The sequence below is a fragment of the Ursus arctos genome, unplaced genomic scaffold (genome assembly GCF_023065955.2).
Source record: "Ursus arctos isolate Adak ecotype North America unplaced genomic scaffold, UrsArc2.0 scaffold_23, whole genome shotgun sequence".
Taxonomy (NCBI): domain Eukaryota; kingdom Metazoa; phylum Chordata; class Mammalia; order Carnivora; family Ursidae; genus Ursus; species Ursus arctos.
Genome location: NW_026622908.1, coordinates 46,078,102 through 46,097,799, shown reverse-complemented (window position 1 = coordinate 46,097,799; position 19,698 = coordinate 46,078,102). Strand labels below are relative to the sequence as shown.

General features: G+C 57.5%; 1 protein-coding gene across 21 annotated transcripts in view; it reads right to left on the bottom strand.

Annotated features, from left to right (window-relative positions):
* NADSYN1 (NAD synthetase 1) overlaps positions 1-19,698 on the bottom strand; it is a 35,217-nt gene that overhangs the window by 15,292 nt on the left and 227 nt on the right. For 7 of the 21 annotated variants that reach the window (XM_057317247.1, XM_057317255.1, XM_057317251.1 and 4 more), the window contains exons 2-9: positions 14,845-14,961; positions 11,902-12,034; positions 11,401-11,490; positions 6,904-6,955; positions 4,064-4,152; positions 3,820-3,937; positions 3,013-3,144; positions 143-217 (exon numbers count right to left, since the gene is read on the bottom strand). In XM_057317247.1, the coding sequence (XP_057173230.1) occupies positions 143-217; positions 3,013-3,144; positions 3,820-3,937; positions 4,064-4,152; positions 6,904-6,955; positions 11,401-11,490; positions 11,902-12,034; positions 14,845-14,961 (806 nt within the window). Of the gene's footprint in view, positions 1-142; positions 218-3,012; positions 3,145-3,819; positions 3,938-4,063; positions 4,153-6,903; positions 6,956-11,400; positions 11,491-11,901; positions 12,035-14,844; positions 14,962-17,790; positions 17,852-19,698 lie in introns of all 21 variants that reach the window. The other 14 variants (XM_057317248.1, XM_044378377.3, XM_026482946.4 and 11 more) reach the window with 7 other exon arrangements.

The following is a 19,698-nucleotide window of genomic DNA, read 5'->3' as shown; positions in this document are numbered from 1 at the left end:
CATAACCCTGTGAGTGCGCCCAAACTCACCACGCCACAGTGTGGCATGGGAACCACAGCTCAGTAACACAGTCAGTAAAAAAAATGTAAAAAAAAGAGTCCCGGGGTGTTGTTGAGCACCCACGGGCGTCTCCACAACTCACCGCCAGGTTTCGAGATGAGATCTCTGCCCTGTAGCTTCGGACGTCCTCCAAGTCCAACGTTGCGGTGAGGACTTCCTGGAGACGGGGTTTCAGAGAGAAAGCGTGATTTCCTGTGTTTCCCACTCACATGTGTGATCTGGCTGTTCTCACAGGTATGCCGAATTGCACGCGAGAGTCACACCTTCTAAGGCAGGGACTGGGGAGCTGTGGGTTCCCAGGGAACCAGGGAGAGGGGACAGCCAGTGTTGTTGCTGAACCAAAGCCCTTCCCCCTCGTTGTTGCCACCAGAGCCTCCGGTGAACTCAGACACATGGCAGCGGTGCCTCAATCACGGCACAGGACCCGATTCGGCCAATCCTATCTGCCTCGGACTTCTGAGACAGCTTCTCCCCTCTTCAAAGGATCCAATGTGCCCCCTTTTCTGCTTTACACGTGGCTGTGTGGAGATGAAATGGCTGGAGCTGCTGCAGCCACCCTGTGACCAGGAGGAGAGGCAACCCCAGATCCCAGCCCACACAGAGGAGGCCAAGCTGGCGTATGGCGGACAGGTGGAGCCAGAGCCCTGGCAACCCACGCACGGGGACTGGACGTGCTGCCCGTGTGCTCACGGGTGACACTTCCCTGCCTTCAAACCCAGATGAGACAGGAGTACTAAGAGTACAAAAATAGTACAAAATAGAAAAAGAACAAAATTTCAGAAAACAATAAAAAGGTTTTAATTCATTTATATTATTTTTTCTTTATGAAAAAAAACTCCTAGTTAAATTACGTCACTAGAATATTGGGTCATTGCATGCAAGTTGGGGACAGCGAGAGCTACTCCCGTGGACCACCGCGTGACACGGGGAGGCTGCGACCCCCCCACTCCTGCTAACAGGCCTGTGGGCAGCTGCCACTGTCAACACCGGGCCTGACCCGAGCTAGACACACCCACAGAGAGAAGGAGGAAATGGAGCTCTTCTGTTCTCTGGTTCTCCCGTTACTTCCTAAAGTGATGGGCCACCAAAGCCACTGTTACTTCCACGCGACAAAGCCAAGGGACGTGTGAGGCCCCAACAAACAAAAGACCCTGGATGGTGTGAATCTTTTCATGAGAAGAAGGCCCCATTCCACTTTTTCCCAAAACGGGTTAGTATCAACATAAACGTCTGACCGAGGCACTCATGTTGCCAGTGAGCCCGTGAGGTTCGGAAGACCCCAAGACATGCGTCCCAGGGAAGGACCAGCAGCTCTGCTCTGTGCGATGGCTCCGTGCGCCACACACTTTCTTCTGATCATTTTAGGTGGATCATGGAGGACGTGGCAGGACAGCACGGCCTTTAGCCCGAGGACAGCGATGCCCTCTCTCCCTGAGCACTCGGACAAAATCAGGTAATTCTAGCCTGAGAGCCCGCCTGGGGAAATGTGAGGCAACAGTCCTCAGGTTTTCATGTGCTTACAAATCACCTGGGTGTGTGCTTAAAATGCAGATCCCCAGGGGTCCAGCCCTGAGGCCTGTCTGGGGTCCAGAGCCTGTAGGGACCCGCGCACCTGCTGTTCCTGGTGCAGGTGACTCCCAGGCCACTGCCAGTCAGTCCAGGGCAAGGTGCCCATGGCTCCGACGTGCGGCCCAGCGTCTCGGCCGCATTGACCCAGCCTGAAGACAGTTGGTCATTCCAGTGGGACAGAGGGAGATGCAATGCCTTTTGCAAGAACTTGACTTTTCCTTCAAACCCTTCCGTCTTGATTGTGGCTAACGCTGGCACCTGGAGGCCTCTGGGGATGCTGTCACGTGCAAGCAGGGCCTGGGGGACAGTGGGGGAGGGAGGGAGCGTCCCTGCTGCCAGACTCCCGCCCCTCCTCTGACAAGAAAGCAGCATGGAATTCGCTGGCTCCGCTTTGAAACTCGAGTTCGGTTTTATAACCACTTCCTCGCCGACAACCCCAGCAAGGCTGCGAAGGTACCAGACGTCACGTCACTGACGTGGCCACAATAGTGAATTAGGCCAGAGCTGCGGAGGATTTATGACGTGACATGAGCTTGCGCTGACGCCTTCTGCCTCTAAATTAGCATTTCCACCGGTCCCCGAAGGCAGGTGGATTCAGAGTCAGGGTGGCTGATGCCGTGTGAGGGCCCACCGTGAACACAGGCTGACGATTTGGACTTGCGGTGGGACTGGCATTCATGCCCATTTCTGGCAATAACAGCTATTTCCTTTTGCTTTGAATTTAAAAGTGAAAAAAACAAAAGTGAGAGCAAACCATTCTTCATAAGGACTTTCTCTTCAGATGCCTCCACCGGGATGGACATTCACATCCAACGTGGCCACATGGACTAGCGGGACAGACAGCACCCACACCCACGTCCTCTGGAGGAGGAGGGCGAGTTTCCACCAGCTCCGCGAGGCCTGGGCCCCTCAGCTTGTCCCTCTCCTGTCCCTGTGCCCGGGGACTGTAGCGACGGTCCTTCTGAGTGCACCGCACTGCTCCCTGTGCAGACACGACTGGCCCCAGTGGCTGGCTGTGTCCAGTGAGACCACACGACCCCACGGAGTGAGGCCTCCCCCAGAGGAGCACCGGGGTTCCCAGGACACGGGGGCAGGGTGGCATCAGGCCTACAGTGAACACGCATGGGCCCGGATGCGTGGGGAAGAGCGAGTGGGTCTTGAGTGGCCTCCCCGAGCTCCCCTCTGCTCCGCTCCTGGGGATGAGGGCCCCCCGTCCAACGACCCTCCTCGCCGCGGGGACCAGGACCATGCCTGCTTATTCCTGAGGAGGCCCCAGTCCCACGTCCTCCCGGGGGGACCCCGGGGTCCCTGCTCTGCTGCCACCACACAGCCTGCCCCCCACAGCGCAGTCACTCCCATGGGTGTGCTCGAGCTCACTCTTACCACGTCGTTCAGGGAGAACTGGGAGCCCTGTGCGAAAATGTGCCCGTTCATCGCGATCAGGGCGCAGCCGTCATAGTAGAGCCGGTCCCCGTCACAGCCCTTCTGATTGGCCAGCAAGTAGATCCCACCGTTCTGGACAACGCAAGTGGCAGCAGGACATCACCTTCCCTCCCTCAGCCCTCCCATTGTGCCATGAATAGCATCCCTGCAGGGAAACTGCGGGCACGCAGCGGGGGCCTGGGGCTGGGACCTGTGGGCCTTCCAAGGCACCAGGCCTCAGGCCCAACGTCATTACTGCCTCCCAGCCTCCTCACACGATTGGAGGAGGTCCATGGAAGACAAGCCTCACAGGACAAAGGTAAGACCCAAACCTGGCTTCACTGAACCCAAAACTGTGCCGTAAGTGACCATGTCATGCTGCCCAGCAAGAGTGGCCACTTCGAGGGCACTCCCTGTGCTCCGGCGTGGTGCCCGCGAGCCCACAGCCCTCCTGTGGCCAGTGTCTTGACCTCGAGCCCAGGGCTGGATGCTGGGGTGTGAGCCCGTGGCCACTGGATGCCATGAACCAGGTGTCCTGCTCTAGAGAGCAGGGACAGCAGTGCCCGCGTCCCCGGGAGGTTGCCAGGGTTAAATAAGGTCAGGAGGGTGGGGCCCCAGAAGAGGAGTCCATGCACGTTTGCTGAGCACAGGCCGTTAACTATGGACACCGATGTGTCCTTGCCTGCCTGGGCTCCGGGGACGTGGGCGTGTGGGACATGGCACTGGCCCCGCAGCATGCACGCTCCAGCATCGCGGCCCAACGCCTACCTTGGTGGTGGCCATGGTCACCAGATCCACCCTGGCGTGGGCTTTCCGCAGCACGTGGTGGCTGCCCGAGGCGTTGGTGAAGATCTCCACACCATCCAGGCCCATGTGCACGTGCGGGCTGTGGGCGCAGGCAGTTGACAGGAAGAGACGGGATGCCCTCCCCGCCCCGCCCTCCCAGCCCCGGTGTCTCCACAGCCCACGGCCATGCCACCAGGGCTGCCGCACGCAAAGGGCTAGGGCTGACCTGTGAGGGGTCCAGAGCTCCTCGCAGATCTCGCTCCCAATGCAGGTGTCCCGGGTGGCCAGCACCGCGTCTCCAAAGGGCACGGTCTCCTGCAGTCGGAGGACAGGGCATACGAGATCTCTTGGCCGTGCCCTGTCTGGGCTGCATCCTGGCCTCGCTGCTCTTCTCCTCCCAGCCCCAGCGTGGAGCATCCCCAGACCCGGCAGCCCAGCACCGGCGGGCATCTCACTAGCTGGAGGCTGTGCTCTGCGTGGCTGCAGGGCTCACTGTGGCCGTGACAAACTGTCACTCTGCTCTTGAAGTTTCCGTTGGCACAAATCCCCATGGTCATCCTCGTTATTAAGAGTTAAAAGGTCTCATTTAGCCAGGCCGCTCTACGCTGGCCGTGGCACTATGCACTTTACTGCGTCACTCACGCTCTCACCAGTCTGACTGGGTGGTCCCATCCCTGTGCCCAGAATGACCTGAGGCTCATTCAAGAAACCTGAGCAAAGTCGCCCAGCTCCCGAGTGGCAGGGCCAGAGTTTAAGTGTGTCCGTCACCAAGAACCACATTCACAAACCACTTGTGGTGGGAGCTCCCCTGGCTGCCAGACAGGTCTGTGGGCCCCTGCGCCCACCGTGTGCTGACTGGTCATGCGAGCGTGGGATGCTCCGACAGGCATGCTGACGCTTCTGGTATGTGCCGGCTTGGGTCCAACTTGGCCTCCTCCCTTAATCCCCAAGTCACAGAAGAGGCGTTACTTTGTTTAGCCAAGAAATGATCCTGAGGCCTGGAACACATCCTAGAACACCTGGTCGGGCTCCTTGACATGTGTGGGTGTGTGCGTCTGTGAGTTTGACACCCTTTACTGCCGACGGCAAGAGCCACAGTGTAAACGTGGCCCTTTCTTCTCTGATGCCCCCTGCCATAGACAAAGTCGCTGTTCGCTGTGGCTGCGAGGTGAGCCCTCACCCAGGAGCCCTGCCGGCCACTGTGGGACCGTGGCCTGGCAAACGTGAGCACACGGGCATGGCTGGAATCCACACACCATTGTGCTGTGCAAGGCCAGGGCTCAGAGCAACAGACTGGTAATCACACATCCAAAGCCATGCTCACTGACTGCCCCCCGGCCTGAGCTGTCCACGGGGCGCAGGTCCTGGGCTGTTCTTGCCTTGTTCCCGGACATGCTCCTGAACTTCAATTCACAGTTACCAGGGCCAGTTCATGCAACCTCCTTCAGTCAGCTACCAGGCAAACCCTTCCAGCTGCAGCCTCTGTCCCACGTCAGCTGAGTGCGTCTCCACTCAGATGGATTTTAGGACATACGACGATCCCAGAAGAATGAAATGGGGAGCATCTCACCGTCAGGATTGCTGCAGACACGTCTGTTTCAGGCACAGACACAGAGTCTGTTCTGGGTCACGATGATTTCAGATTGTGCTCCCTGCTGCAGTTCGTGGTCAAATGAGCTTCCAGGTCACTTTGGAGATGACCAGACCTGGCTGAGAGTCCCTGTCCAAACCTCAGCTGTCCCTGACTGTCCGTGCAGAAGGCGCTGAGCCCCAGCTGGCCCCTGGAAGGGCCTCACTCACAAACCGAGACCTGTGCCAGAGACCCAGCGTGGCTCCCGAGCAGAGGGAACCTCCATCCAAGGGCTGGGGCGGCCAACGTCCTCCAGGGAAAAGCAGAGGAAGCCACCGATGGCCAAGAGGCAAATGGAGCCGGAACCCAGTGGGAATCAGGCGAGAGGGACCCCTGCTGGCTCAGGTCTGTCCCTAAGGTCCAGCCGACTCCCTGCCAACCCTCCACTGGAGAGATTCCGTAAATCGTTATGAGATGCCCGAAGTGCAGTCATTAGGGGTACAGAGAACGTGGTGCTGGGGACTAAACTGTGTCCCATTCAGATTCCTGTGTTGGAGCCCTGACCCCTAGCACCTCAGAACCCGACCCTATCTGGAGCTGGGGCCTTTACAGAGCTGATCAAGGTTAACACGGGGTCACCAGGGTGGCCCTGATCCAGTGTGACAGGGGTCCTTGTAACAAGAGGACAACAGGACACAGACACTGACAGAGGGACGACCCCCTGAGGACACAGGGAGAGCATGGCCGTCCACACACGAGGAGAGGGGCCTCGGGAGGACCCGCCCTGCTTGCACCTGCATCTCGGACGCCGGCCTCTGGGACCGAGAGCTAAGTATCTGTTATTCAACAACGTCCCCCCCCCCATCTGTGCTGCTTGCTTACGGCAGTCTGAGCAAATTAATACACTTGGCAACCAGAATGGGAACTCAGGCAGAAACTAGAGAAGTCAGGGCCCCCCTAAAGCACCCCCTGTGCCCCTGGCTTCCAGCCACCTGTGGGAAGTGGACAGAACAGGGTTCCAGCCGTCACCCCAGCAGCTTCCTGTAGGAAGAGGTGGACGCGGCGCCCAGATCAGGCTGGAAGATCGAAGCCCTGAAGACCAGGCCAGTCAGGTCCACAAGACCCTGCAGGTGTCCGAGGCTGGGTCTTCACGGACTGAAGGGGCAGCCAGGTAAAGTCTTCCTTAGTTTTGTAACTAGAACCCTCCCCTCTCCAAAATTTGGGTCGCCAGGGTACCCCAGCAGGTGAGCCGGAGGAGAGGGGTTGGCATGAACAGGCACAGAATCACTGACGTAAGAGAAAGGAAGTGCCCAGCACCCCCGGGGTTCCAGTCTCCCTACTTGTACAGGAATCTCTCCCCTTGTTTGGCTTTATTCCTTCACCAGTCAGGGCGGGTTCTGGGGCTTTCACCCAAAGGGTCCTGCCCCACGTGGTGCACCGTCAGCCTAGAACCGTGACATCTGGCTGGAAAATGAGATCTATTCCCAAACACTCACCTGCTTTGTCACGTCCTGTATCATCCGGGGGAGAAAATACTCCTCTGTTTGCCTGGGGAGGAAAACACCGTAGGCCTGAGGACAAGCATCAAAGAGAGCAGGACGGATGGCATCCTGATGGGAACAAACACCAACCCAGGAGCTTCGAACCCCCGGATCGCCAGAGAACTGTCAGCCGCTCCCACACGCCTTAACTACCCCTTCAGAGAAGGAGAAGCATGTGGGGTGAACAGAGGAAGCTCCGTGCATTTTCCTCGCTGACACCACGCTGCCCAGGGAGCTCTGACCGTCTCGGCTGCCCCGCCATCCCACAGTGAGCTCTCTATCCACCACGGGCAGGTTTGCTGATGACGATGTCACGGCGTCAAAATTCACTCTAAAAGGAAGAGCTCCCACCAAGGTTTCTCCTTTCCTCTCCTTCCCCTCCAGCCCAGTAAGACCCACCGAGCACCAGACCAAAGCAACACCACCAGGAGACGGTATACGCTCGCCTCCGCGCTCACTCTCTGCTCCAAGGCCAGCGATCACCTTGCCTGTGGCCAGGGAGCTTCACCGGGGTTCATCAAGACCCAAAATAGCGTGAGGATAAGTCCTGCACTGGAGCTTGTCACCCAACACCTGGCTCAGGCTGGCCCGATCTCCTCCCACGGTCCCCATGCCTGACTCCTCTTCACAGCCTAGGCCTTTCTCTGGCTGGATGCCCTTTCTTCCCAGCCAACACCCTCTAGAAAAATCCCAGCTGTGTACTCCTGCCAAGAAATCAGCTTTGGCCATGCCGACTGCAAGCCTTCTCCACCCCCGAGGAGCTACAAGAGCTCCTGTGGCCCGTCTCACCGTGCTTAAGTCTGGGGGTGCGTGTAAGAACATCACGAAAATGAGCAGATTCCTAAATTCTCTGCAGTCAAGAACTGGGTTATTTTTTTCTGTGTTCTGAAGAGGCCCGAACCTGTCCTGTGGTCATTACTACGGTGGGGACACAGCAGCGTGCCCAATTACCACGACCATGTTGGCACAGCACCCAGAGGGTGAAGATCTCTGTCGTTTCAACGGAGCCAAAGCGTGAGCCAGCCGCTCCAGCTCGGTGCCCGCCGCCACCCCTTCCACAGGCATAACCACACGAACGACCGTCTGAAGGAGCCACCGTGAGACCCACGCATCCACGCGACAGAGATGAGAGAGACGTACTCCCAGGAAATTCAGAGCCAACACGCCCCCGTAAAAGATCTCAAAGAAGAGACGATCAGACAGTAGAAAAAGACAAAAAGGGAGCTTGCACACGATGAAAAGGATCTGAAAAACTGGAAACGTGCACAGATCTGAAGAACAGAGCCCCCCGCTGAGCACGGCACAGATGACAGACTTAGGGGAATGCACTGCAAGAGAAAATACAAGTAAGCGGGCAGAGAGCAGACGAAAGACACGTAAGACATCCACGGACTTGTCCGACAGCACAGGCTCCAGGACACAAAGAGCAAGAGGACAAAAGCCTCTGGAAATGGGAAATAAGATAACGTTCCTGAAATCAAGGTCCTGAGAATAGGGGCGCCTGGGGGGCTCCATCGGTGAAGCGTCTGCCTTCACCTCAGGTCATGATCCTGGGGTCCTGGGATCGAGTCCCGCAGCAGGCTCCCTGCTCAGCGGGGAGGCTATATCTCCCCCTCCCCCTCCCCCGCTCGTGTGCGAACTTTTTCTCTTTCTCAAATGAATAAGTAAATAAATCTTTAAAAAAAAATTAAAGTCCCAACAGTAACGTCAAAACCGCTGTGCGCACACGATGAGGACAGCAGAGGCCCAGCATGGCAGAAGCTCTGCCCTTACGGCCAGTGCACCTGTTCTCGGCCTCGACGTGACTCACACTGTCCCTGCTCACTGCGGGCGTTCCGCCTCACCCCTGCCTCATCCCCTGAGGTGCCTGCAGGCCCACTGCACGGGGAGGCGGGCCACTGCCCCTCACAAGGGAACGCCCAACTGTTTTCCAAAGTCCCCCTTGGTCTGGCGCCCTCGCTGGGACCTGGCGCTCTCCAACCTTGCACCGTTCCGTGGTGCAGAAAGAAATCTGTGTGGTGCCGGTTTGTATCGGCCTGAATTCTAGCGATATCCAGCATCGGTTCGCATGTTTGTGTTTTGCTTCTATCAGATTTCTCCATTTTCTTTGTACCTTTATTTTTGTTTGAGTTTCTCTGATTATTTTTTCTGTTTTTTGCTGATTAGGAGTCCTCTATACACCCTGAGCAATAGCCTTTGGGCATGTCAATCGACGAGTATTTGCTGGGTCCCCCCCACCTGCCAGCACTCTTCTCAGAACTAAGGAAGCCACAAGGACACGGATGCCACGTAAACACTCTCCACATGCTGCGCTTGGCACTTTACGCACAGACTCGTGTCATCCCCACAACCACAGCCCCACGTGATCACTGCCGAGACTGTCCCCAAGGCGCAGAGAGGTCTGGTCACTTTGCTGGCCCAGAGAGGGCCAGCCAAGTGGCAGAGGTGGGCTCGACCTCCCAACACCAGAGACACCTGCTCTGTAAGAGCTGCAAACCGGCTCCCTGTGCGGCTCAGATCAAAGAGGGCACTCAAAACAGGTGCTTTACATAAGAAAGCATGAGAAAATGAGAAAGAGCTCTCAGAAATGAAAAATAAGATAGCTAAATTTAAGGGGCGCCTGGGTGGCACAGCGGTTAAGTGCCTGCCTTCGGCTCAGGGCATGATTCTGGCGTTATGGGATCGAGCCCCACATCAGGCTCTTCCACTATAAGCCTGCTTCTTCCTCTCCCACTCCCCCTGCTTGTGTTCCCTCTCTCGCTGGCTGTCTCTATCTCTGTCAAATAAATAAATAATCTTAAAAAAAAAAAAAAGATAGCTAAATTTAAATTTCAGTAGAGACAGAGAGTAAGATGATGGAATCTTCTAGAATGTGGGGAAGAAAAGATAAGACGGCTAGAGAAGACGGTCCCGGAAATCGAATCCCCATCAAGAGGTGCTCCAGAAACAAAAAATAGAATGGAAACTTGCCCAGAAAGGACCGGATGACCTTTCCCAAAACTAAGTCACCTGGGCCTCGGGTCACAGGGTCAGAGGGCCTCACACAAAGGCCCAAAGACCCACACCAAGGCCCATATAACAAAATTTTAAAAGACCAAAGATAATGAGAAACTTCTCCGCATGCCCTGGAGAAAAGAAAATAATCACGTGAGAGCAAAGCAGACCCGCAGTAGCACCAGGGCTTCTTCCCAGCAAGGGCACAAGCCAAAAGCAATCCTACAAACGATACCTACACAGGAAGGTTATTTTTAACCTAGGGGTTTTGTTTTTAATTCTGCAAAACTAATCACCACACATAAGAGTCCAATAAAGACATCTGCAGGCAGGCAAGGTATCAAAAATTCACCTTTGGTGGACTGTTGCTTAGAAAGTATGACGTTACGACTTATCATAAGAAATATATTTGGTCTTCCTGGCACTGAGCAGCTAAAGCCCATGGATTTTCCGGAGATAAGAGCCATAAAGGTGTTTCCATGTTAATGGTGTCAGTGGGAAAGGCCCCAGGTTGCAGGAGCCAACCCGGCGGATCAAGGAATTGGAGCTTTGGGACCCAGGGAGGGAGCCAGGCCGGGGATTGAGTTCAGTGGCCAAAGGCCAACGATCATGCCTTGTAAGGAAGCCTCCAGAAAACGGCAAAGCACGAGGAGGTTTGGGGAGCTCTCGGGTTGGCGACTGCGTTGGAGATCCGGGGACAGCAGTGGACCCCCACGGCCGGCCCCGTGCATCTCTCCCACCTGGCTGTCCTGATTATATCCTTGAAGACTAAACCGTGATCTAGACATCAACCTCAGGAGGGGGTGGTGGGAACCTCTGGAATCTACTAAGCCATGTGCCAGCGAATGAGCAACTCGTCAGAGACAGCGGTGCAGGCAGCTGGAGCCCAGGACAGCGAGGAAAGTCCCACAGAACTGTGCAGGAAGGGGGTGGCGGAAATACACAAGCCCCCGACGCTCTCCTACATCCAACTACGGAGCATTTGAGACACGCTGTTAAAGGCTCTACCTGCAAGAGCAGCAGAGCGACATGTGCGCCAGGAACCCAGCAAGAGCACAGGGCAGGTTCCTCGCCCAGGGGTGACTGTGCCCCCAGGGCACATTTGGTAAAGTCGGGACGCATCCGGGCTGGTCACAAACGGACTACCTACGGGGCAAGCCAGGGGCACTGCTGCACCGCGTGCCACGCATGGGACAGCCCGAGCCTCGGGCCGGGGCTGAGAGACCCTGGCATATAGGATGGCTCCGGACACGAGATGCCTGACGGCCGCGGCCGACGAGCCTTCCGTGATAACGTGGCCATACTGTAACCAGCAGCCTCAAGACAGCCGTACCTAAAACAGCAGGAACTTGCCCCCAGTTCTCACATATCTCCCCCGTGACGTGGACCACGGCTCCGCCCAGGGAAGATGTGACCCAAGCATCCACGGAGAGGCCACGGCGGGGCACGGCGACTCACCGGCTCCGTGACCATGGGGTGAACCAGCGCAGCTCCCGGTAGTTGCCTTCGTTGGCCAAGGCCATTTTGGGTCTGATGAGCAGGACCCTCCTGCAGGCAGGAGGACAGGTCAGCTCCTGAGATGAGCCCCCGGTCACAAGGGACGGCCCACTGGTCCACCCTCCCCTGACGGTGGACATGACTGAGCTGCCGAGACCCAGCAGGGGTGCTGGGTGGGCAGCGGACGTCTGGGGTCTGCCAGGGGAACAGGGCACACCACCCTCCCTCCAACGACTTCCGGCCAGCAGCCCCACCCTGCGGTCTGTCCTTCTAATACCCAAAGGGGTCCGTGGTGGGCAGAGACCGGGAGAAGCAGTGACACTAAGGACTGGGCATTTCCGGAAGTGGTCTCCTAGCACACGGCTCCCAGGGACCGTGCGGCTCCCAGGAGGGAGCACACCACAGGGCAGCAGAGCCTGGGAGAGGCGGCATGCAGGTCACTCTCTCCCGGCTGCCACCTACCTGTTGAGAAAGATCACCCTGCAGTTGTAGCGGACATTTCGGTGCATGACAGGCCTGTGGAGAGAGGGGACACACGCGCCTGTCTGTGAACAGCAAAGTGCTATGTCTGTTGCAGGACGAAGCTTCCTGGGGCCTGTAAGAGAAGCGGAAGGCCCCCTGCAGCTTTCTCGGAGGGCTTCTGCCTGGCTGTCGGCTCTAAAGCGGGAGAAACTCTTCTAATGAGCATAGTCGTCCCCTCTTAGGGCTCGTCCTCTCTCCTGGAACGTTCTCAGACCCCCCTATCTGCACGCAGCCCTGTCACCCTGTCACCTCTCCGTCCCCTACTGGCCTCAGGCACCTGAGCCTTCCTGGTTCTCCTTCAGAACACCCCCTGACCTGTGGGCTGCGCCCCTTCTAGAAGGCGGGTCTTCTAGGGACCGGCACTCTGTCTGGACCCCTCCCACAGATACTGGGCTTCACGCCTCCGCCCCCGCGTCCTCCCCCTTCACAGGAAGCCGGGGGCTCTGCTAGGGCGGGGCTGGCCCGGTATTAAGGACATCGTGATATAATTGTTTTATTCAGAGCTTATAAGTAAAAAAGTTGAAAAGAAAATAACTTTATAAATATGCTTATTAACATTTGAAGAGCAAAAAGTAGAAAAATAAAAATAGGATTATAGGGCGCCTGGTGTCTCAGTCGGTTGAGTGTCTGACGCTTGATTTTGGCTCAGGTCAAGATGTTGGGGTTATGCGATGGGGCCCCACGTCGGACTCCCTGCCCAGCGAGGCATCTGCTTCTCCCTCTGCCCCTCCCCCTGCTCTCTCTCTCTCAAACAAATCTTTTTTAAAAACAGGATTATACACCAAGCAACAGAAGAAAGTGGAGCACAGAAGAGCAACCAAAGAAGGGAAAATGAGAGGAAGACAAGAGGACCCGAGCAGGACCAAGCCCCTGTGAGGGCTGAACCAGGACGCGCAGAAACACCCATGTCCTAATTCCCTGGGCCCCAGGGATTATAATGTGAGCCCCCTACATGGTCAGAGGGGCTCTGCAGACGTGATGACTAAGTTACAGACCCTGAGACGGGGCGATTACCCCAGACTACCTGGGGCCGCCACATACAGTCACCAGGTTCTTCCCCGGGGGGGGGGGGGGGGGGCGGGTCAGAGCAGGAGCCTTAAGCACACGCAGGACGACTCCTGGCTCTGAAGGTGGACGAGGGGCCCCGGGGGATTGCCCCCCAGGAGCCTCCAGGAGCCAGCCTGGCTGACCCATTTTTCAGACATCTGACGTCCGGAAACAAGACAAAAAATCTGTGTTCCTTTTGTGTCTTACGTTTGCGGCCATTTGTCACAGCAGCGATGGGAAACGTATCAAGAGTCATGATAAACCTGAACACTGGGTTAAAAATCCTGTTTGTGTTGCTGCTGAAACGAAGCCCCAATAAACACGTGTCACAGGGGATGGAAAGGAAGGGCTGGGCACAGCAAGGCTGCACTAAGCAGAGAAAAGCAAACACGGCCCCACTCCCGTCAGGCAGAACGGACCTGAGGATAGAAGCAGGAACGACATACAAGCCCACTGAGGGGCTCTGGCTTGGCAGGGATGGCGCACACGCACGCACGCACGAGTAGTAGTGGAATCCCACCCATACGAGCTACACCAGTGGGCCCGCCCCCACGTACCCATGCCCTACACCCCCACCATGTACACCTCCGCATGCGGACCCCGCTCCCTATGTGCCCACGCCATACGGACCCTACCCGCTAAGGACCCGTGCCATACACACCTGCGCCTGTGGACGCCGCCCCCTACGTACCCGCACCGTACACACCTGCGCCCTGGACCCCGCCCCCTACGTACCCGCACCGTACACACCTGCGCCCTGGACCCCGCCCCCTACGCACCCGCACCGTACACACCTGCGCCTGTGGACACTGCCCCCTATGTACCCGTACCGTACACACCTGCGCCTGTGCACCCTGCCCCTTACGTACCTGTGCCGTACACACCTGCGCCTGTGGACCCCGCCGCCTACGTACCCGCACCGTACACACCTGCGCCTGTGCACCCTGCCCCTTACGTACCTGTGCCGTACACACCTGCGCCTGTGGACCCCGCCGCCTACGTACCCGCACCGTACACACCTGCGCCTGTGCACCCTGCCCCTTACGTACCTGTGCCGTACACACCTGTGCCTGTGGACCCCGCCGCCTACGTACCCGCACCGTACACACCTGCGCCTGTGGACACTGCCCCCTACGTACCCGCACCGTACACACCTGCGCCCTGGACCCCGCCCCCTACGCACCCGCACCGTACACACCTGCGCCTGTGGACACTGCCCCCTACGTACCCGCACCGTACACACCTGCGCCTGTGCACCCTGCCCCTTACGTACCTGTGCCGTACACACCTGTGCCTGTGGACCCCGCAGCGTACACACCTGCGCCTGTGGACACCGCCCCCTACAAAACCGCGCCGTACCCACCTGCTCCTGTGGACCCCGCCCCCTACGTACCCGCACCGTACACACCTGCACCTGTGCACCCCGCCCCTTACGTACCTGCGCCGTACACACCTGTGCCTGTGGACCCTGCATCATCCGGAACCATATGGTCCGCGTGTGGAGGTGGAGTGACGTGGCATCAACCCAGGACTTACCGTTAAGTGAAGAAGGTGCCATATGTGACAGGGTGAACACCGTGCTCCCACTGCACACAGTGTGCTCCCACACACCCAGGAGCTTTTGGGGAACCTACAAAAACTGCTTCCTAGAGCCGCCTCCGCTGGGGGACTTAGAGGTCTATCGTCTGGGGCAGGAACAAAACCCACTTTTCAACATAAGGCCTTTCCTGTCTTCGGAATGTGCAGACTCCATACCCCTCAAGGTAGGATAGCACCCACTTTGAACCTTCCCTGTTTTCTGAGCTTGCCTTCCCAGACCCGCGCATTGGCACTTACATTCCCACGTCACAGATGATGTCCTGAGTGACCGGAGATTCCAGAAGGGCAGCCAGGACTTGGAGCGAATGCAAGAGGGTGTCCGACTCGTAATAATGATCCCAACACCCGTAGCCGCTGCAGAGGAAAGGAGCAGGCAGGTGAGCCCCGGAGACGCACAGGGGGAGCCGGGGAGGGGCAGCAGGGGAGTCCCGGAGACGGAGACGCACTGGGGGACCTGGGGGAGCTGGGGAGGGGCAGCAGGGGAGCCCGGAGACGCACAGGGGGAGCTGGTGAGGGGCGGCAAGGGAGTCCCCAAGATGCACCGGGGCAGCCGGGGGGGCCGGCAGGGGCCCACGGGCCCATGGGGTCAGAACGTGCTGGGGTGAGACCAGTGATTCCACTGTGCAACCTGAGTTAGGATCATTGCTACAAAAGAGGATCCAGTTCACTGGAAATGAAGAGACCTCTGATTCCAGGCTCTTTCTCCTAGCTTTAAGCTACAATGAGAAATTCTCTCTTGTGTCAACCCGTCCGTCTGCCTGTGGATATTTTTTAAACTTTTAATGTAGCCAAAATCACACTGATCTACAAAGCTGGACCCACAGAACACGTTCCTCGGGCAAGGATCATTAATATCCTTCCATTACCACTCACAGAGCCACTCCTAGTTCTTGCTGTCGTTCGTGCTGGTAGCAGGCCGGACGGTGTCCTCCAAAAAGGTGTGTCCACCTCCTGGCCTCCAGAGCCCATGAATGGGACCGTACTTGGGAAAAGGGTCTTTACAGAGGTAATTAAGGCTCTAAAGATGAGATGAGCCCGAATGACCTGGGCAGGTCCTGAATCCAACAGGAGAAGTCACGGAGAAGGGGCCGTGAGAAGACGGAGATGGAGGGCCACAGCCACAGGACAAGGGACTGGGAGCCGAAGCTAGAGGAGGCAGGACGGACCCTCCCCTGGGGCTTCTGGAGGAAGCAGGGCCCTGCCAGCAGGCTGATCTGGGGCTTCTGGCCTCCTTAACTGTGAGAGACTCAACCCCAGCTGTTTGAAGCCTCCCAGCTTGCGGAACTGTGCTTACAGAAGCCCCAGAAAACTCATACAGTGCTCCAGGTCGTCGTGAAGTGCGAAGATGGGCTTGCGGGCAGTCTCCTGGCACGGGCGTGCCAGGAACAAAGCAGAGAGTGCCTGTAAACTACTTCTAAATCTTCAAAACCCTTTCCTTACTCCTGCGCAGCAGCCAAGGAGCCATCGATGCTGCAGGTGCTGAGCAAACTTTGTGCACACGGACGGAGACCCCCAAACTGGCATCTGCATGTTGAACGTCTGGAAAGCAGGCCTCTTAGCCTTCAGTTCTGAGAAGGAAAGCCCGGGTTCTCTGATGAAAATGAGGTCAAGGAGACACCCCCCGGGAGGGCTCAAGACCTGGGCTGGCCTTTCCTCTCCAACAGGCAGATTCCTGTTTCAGGGGTTTTTACAGCCTGGCAACTCCCAGGCCACACGTAATGCTAAATGGCAATGCATGCCAGACGTCCCGTGCCTATGCAGCCATCAGCAGACCCCTTGCCCCTTCGGCTGGCCAACAGCTGGAGCGACATTTTGTAACAGGGGCTGTAAGTGCCCCCAGCCCATTTTCTACCCTCAAAGTCAATAAAACTGGCCCAAAGAACACAGCCAGCCTTTCTGGCAAAGGACCTTTAGATCCAGGAGTCAGCCTGCCCCAGTGGCACTGGTTCCTCATTCCCCTTCCAAGTGCCCTTTCTGGGGCAGGAGCTGGAGCCCTGACCACCAGAGACAGGAAGCGGGCATGCTCCGTGAACTGGCCTGGCTCCCCTCCTGCCCCAGCTTCCTCTCTGCAAACTGTTGCAAATAACAGATGTGAGCCTGCTCCGCGGGCTATAAATGACACGATACAAATATACCATCTTGGGATCCTGTAATTAAAATCCTCTGCCTTTTAAAGTGACGGGTCCAGATTTGGGGGCCAGGTGTGGGGAGAGCACAGGACAAAGAAAGGGGCAAGCACCTAACCTGGAGGTGGCAGGGCAGCGATTATGCCAGGGGGACAGGGCTGTGGAGGGCAACCCTCCAGTGGGAAGAACAGACAAAATATAAAGACCGAGCCTGGAGCTCAGGAGCAGAGCTCACCGAGACACCCCAGGACTCCAGGGCCCTGGCAGCTGGCTGAGGGGGGTCTTGAAGACCAGGCTAAGTGAGGGCGCAAATGCTCCTGGCAGCCACGGGAGACACAGCCCAAGCTGAAGTCGCGATTCCAAGGACAGAAGTCCAGCTAGCGAGGAAAAAGACAGGGGCAGCCTCGAGGTCGGATACAAAGACACCTGGGAGGAGACGGTTTGTGTTTACACGAAGCCCAGAAACTGAGGCGGGGACATGGCCTGAGGTGGGACTTCTGATCCCACAAATGGCCAGGACCTGTATACATGTGGGAACCCAGAGGGCAGCTGACATCCATCACAAAACAACCGTAGTACATAAGACACTTGCACGTGACAAAACAACCGTAGTACATAAGACACTTGCACGTGACGACTGCTGGCTTATTTCTGAATAAGGGACAAGGAGGAACGGGCTTCCCTATCACTGCGAACAGGCAGAGCAGAAGTGACCACTCACACTGGCTTGTGGAGAGATGCCCAGACCAGTAAGTGAAACACACTTGTGGCCAAACATGAAAGGGGGGCCTGGGAAGGGTGGAGGCCTGCAGAAGCGGCTTGGACATCAGCCCCGCTGCCGGGTCTCCGCTGCTCTAGCGACCCGACACGGGACTCCAGGCCGGCCTAGCCAGGCTGGGCGTCAAGTGGGCCCACTCGCGGGCTTCCAATGCCCCTCAACAGGCCCGCACAGCCGCACCTCTCCATACCCACCCCCCCTCCCTGCGTTTCCTCTGCGGGGAGCTGATGCGGATCCCTCCACCTGCCCACCCTGGGGGTCTGTGTGTTCGGCTCTCACCATATTTCCAGTTCTGGTCCCAGCCTGTACCTGGCACCTTTGCATTTGGCAATTTCAATACCTACATGTCCAGAGAGAGAGAGAGAGAAGCAATCTCAGCACGTACAACATGGTCAAAGGTAGATAAACACTACTGTAATAGGTGTGATAAAAAGCCAAACCACAAACAAAAGCACTCGGTGATCTCCCTGACCCCAGGCAGCCAAGGACCGGCTCTCCCGCAGACCCTGCTTACACCAGCAGGAAATAAGATGCAAGGCCTGCAGGGCTGACCCTTAGCACGGGGGAGGAGGAGGAAGCCACACCCTGGTAGTTCATTAACAGGCAGATGTGGAAGACCGTGTGCAGGGAGAAGGCAGGACTCCTGAAGGACCACAGCCTACAGTGGCACCAGCCCAGCACCAGCAGCCTCTGGTCCGCGGTAGCAGGGCCCACATGCACGACTCGGTCCGGCCACGACTGCCTTTGCTCCCACTAGATATGCTCTGCGCTCGAATGAGCTGAAAGCAGGCTGAGGCTGAAAAGAAGAGGTTGAAGGTGTGGGGTACGTATCTGCGAAAATGCCCTTGCTTGTGTCCTCCTGTTCTCACTGCTCTTAGCAAACCCTCTTGCAAGGAGCGGCTCAGAACAACACAGCCTGGCGTGCGCAGGCCTGGCGTGAGCACACCTGCGCGGTTGCCCGGGACAGCCCCTCTCTGGCTGTAGGTATGAATAGCTGGACCTTTCATGCTCACAGACGGACTGGAGCCAAGGCTCACTACATGGGGGCCTCCGCGACAACCACACCCTAGTCTCTAAGCTTGCAAGCTCAACCCTGACACAGCTTCCCTCTTGGGGCCGGCTTCTCCCCATCAAGGCGGTCTCCAGGCACCAGACACAGTTACAGCACTCCGTCTGTCTTGAAGTCTGACTTGCTTTACACTCACGTGCTCCTTGTTTGCTGACCTAAGTCCCTGGATCTGTAGCAGAACTAACCTACTCTCCTTGAGATTTGCACTGGCCTCATGGAGTGAAGGACCTGACTCTCCCAGACCATGAACCCTGACAGCATTTGAAAACAGTTGGGTGGGGGGGGAGATGCCAGCGAGTCCGTTCAGGGTCATGTCCACATCTGACTGCCGCCTGGGCACCTGCTCCTCCTGCACGCCGCCCCCTCCCTCCTCCCAAACCTTCCCTTTTGAAACCACTCAGGCTCCCCCTGGATGGGGAAGATGGATTTTGAACGTTAGTCCACCGTCTTCCCAGGTTGCCTGGTTCCTGAATAAGGCATACTTCTTCCTTACCTCCCATCACTTGTCTCTCGAGTGTTGATGGCAAGCTGCCCAACCTGAGTTAGAACCAGTTCTCTGTCTGGTAACAAGACCACCTTTCGTGGGATACTTCTTCACAACACCCTCGTTGGTGGTTGGCCACCCTTCCCCCTTAAATGCCTCTAAACATGGGCAACTCAGCACCTCTCAGGCAGCTCAGCCCTAGCTAAGCCACACTGGACCCCAGACGTATCTGAGAACAGGGAAGCCTCAGCCTCTCATCTCCATCTCTGCCTCTGCAGCCACGCTTTTCCTACCAACAGTGTATACCATGGGTCCCCCCAGGCACTTAAACTACCCCCAATTCAGGAGGGGCCCTGGGCACTTATGGGGGGGGTCATCATGCATCATCTTATCTGTCCCTAAGCCCAGGGCTGCAATTTTCCATAGAGCAAGGATGTGTCTGCATCACAAGCAAGCAGGGGCCTGTCGGCCTGGACCTTCGCCCACCCCCCCACCCTATAACCCCGCCACTCCGTCCCCTCTGCCCCCCGTCCTCCCCCGTCCCCCCCACATCCGTCCCCTCACCCCCGTCCCCTCCTCGTACCCTGTCCCCCTCCCGGACCCCCGTTCCCCTCCCACACCCCGCCCCACCAGC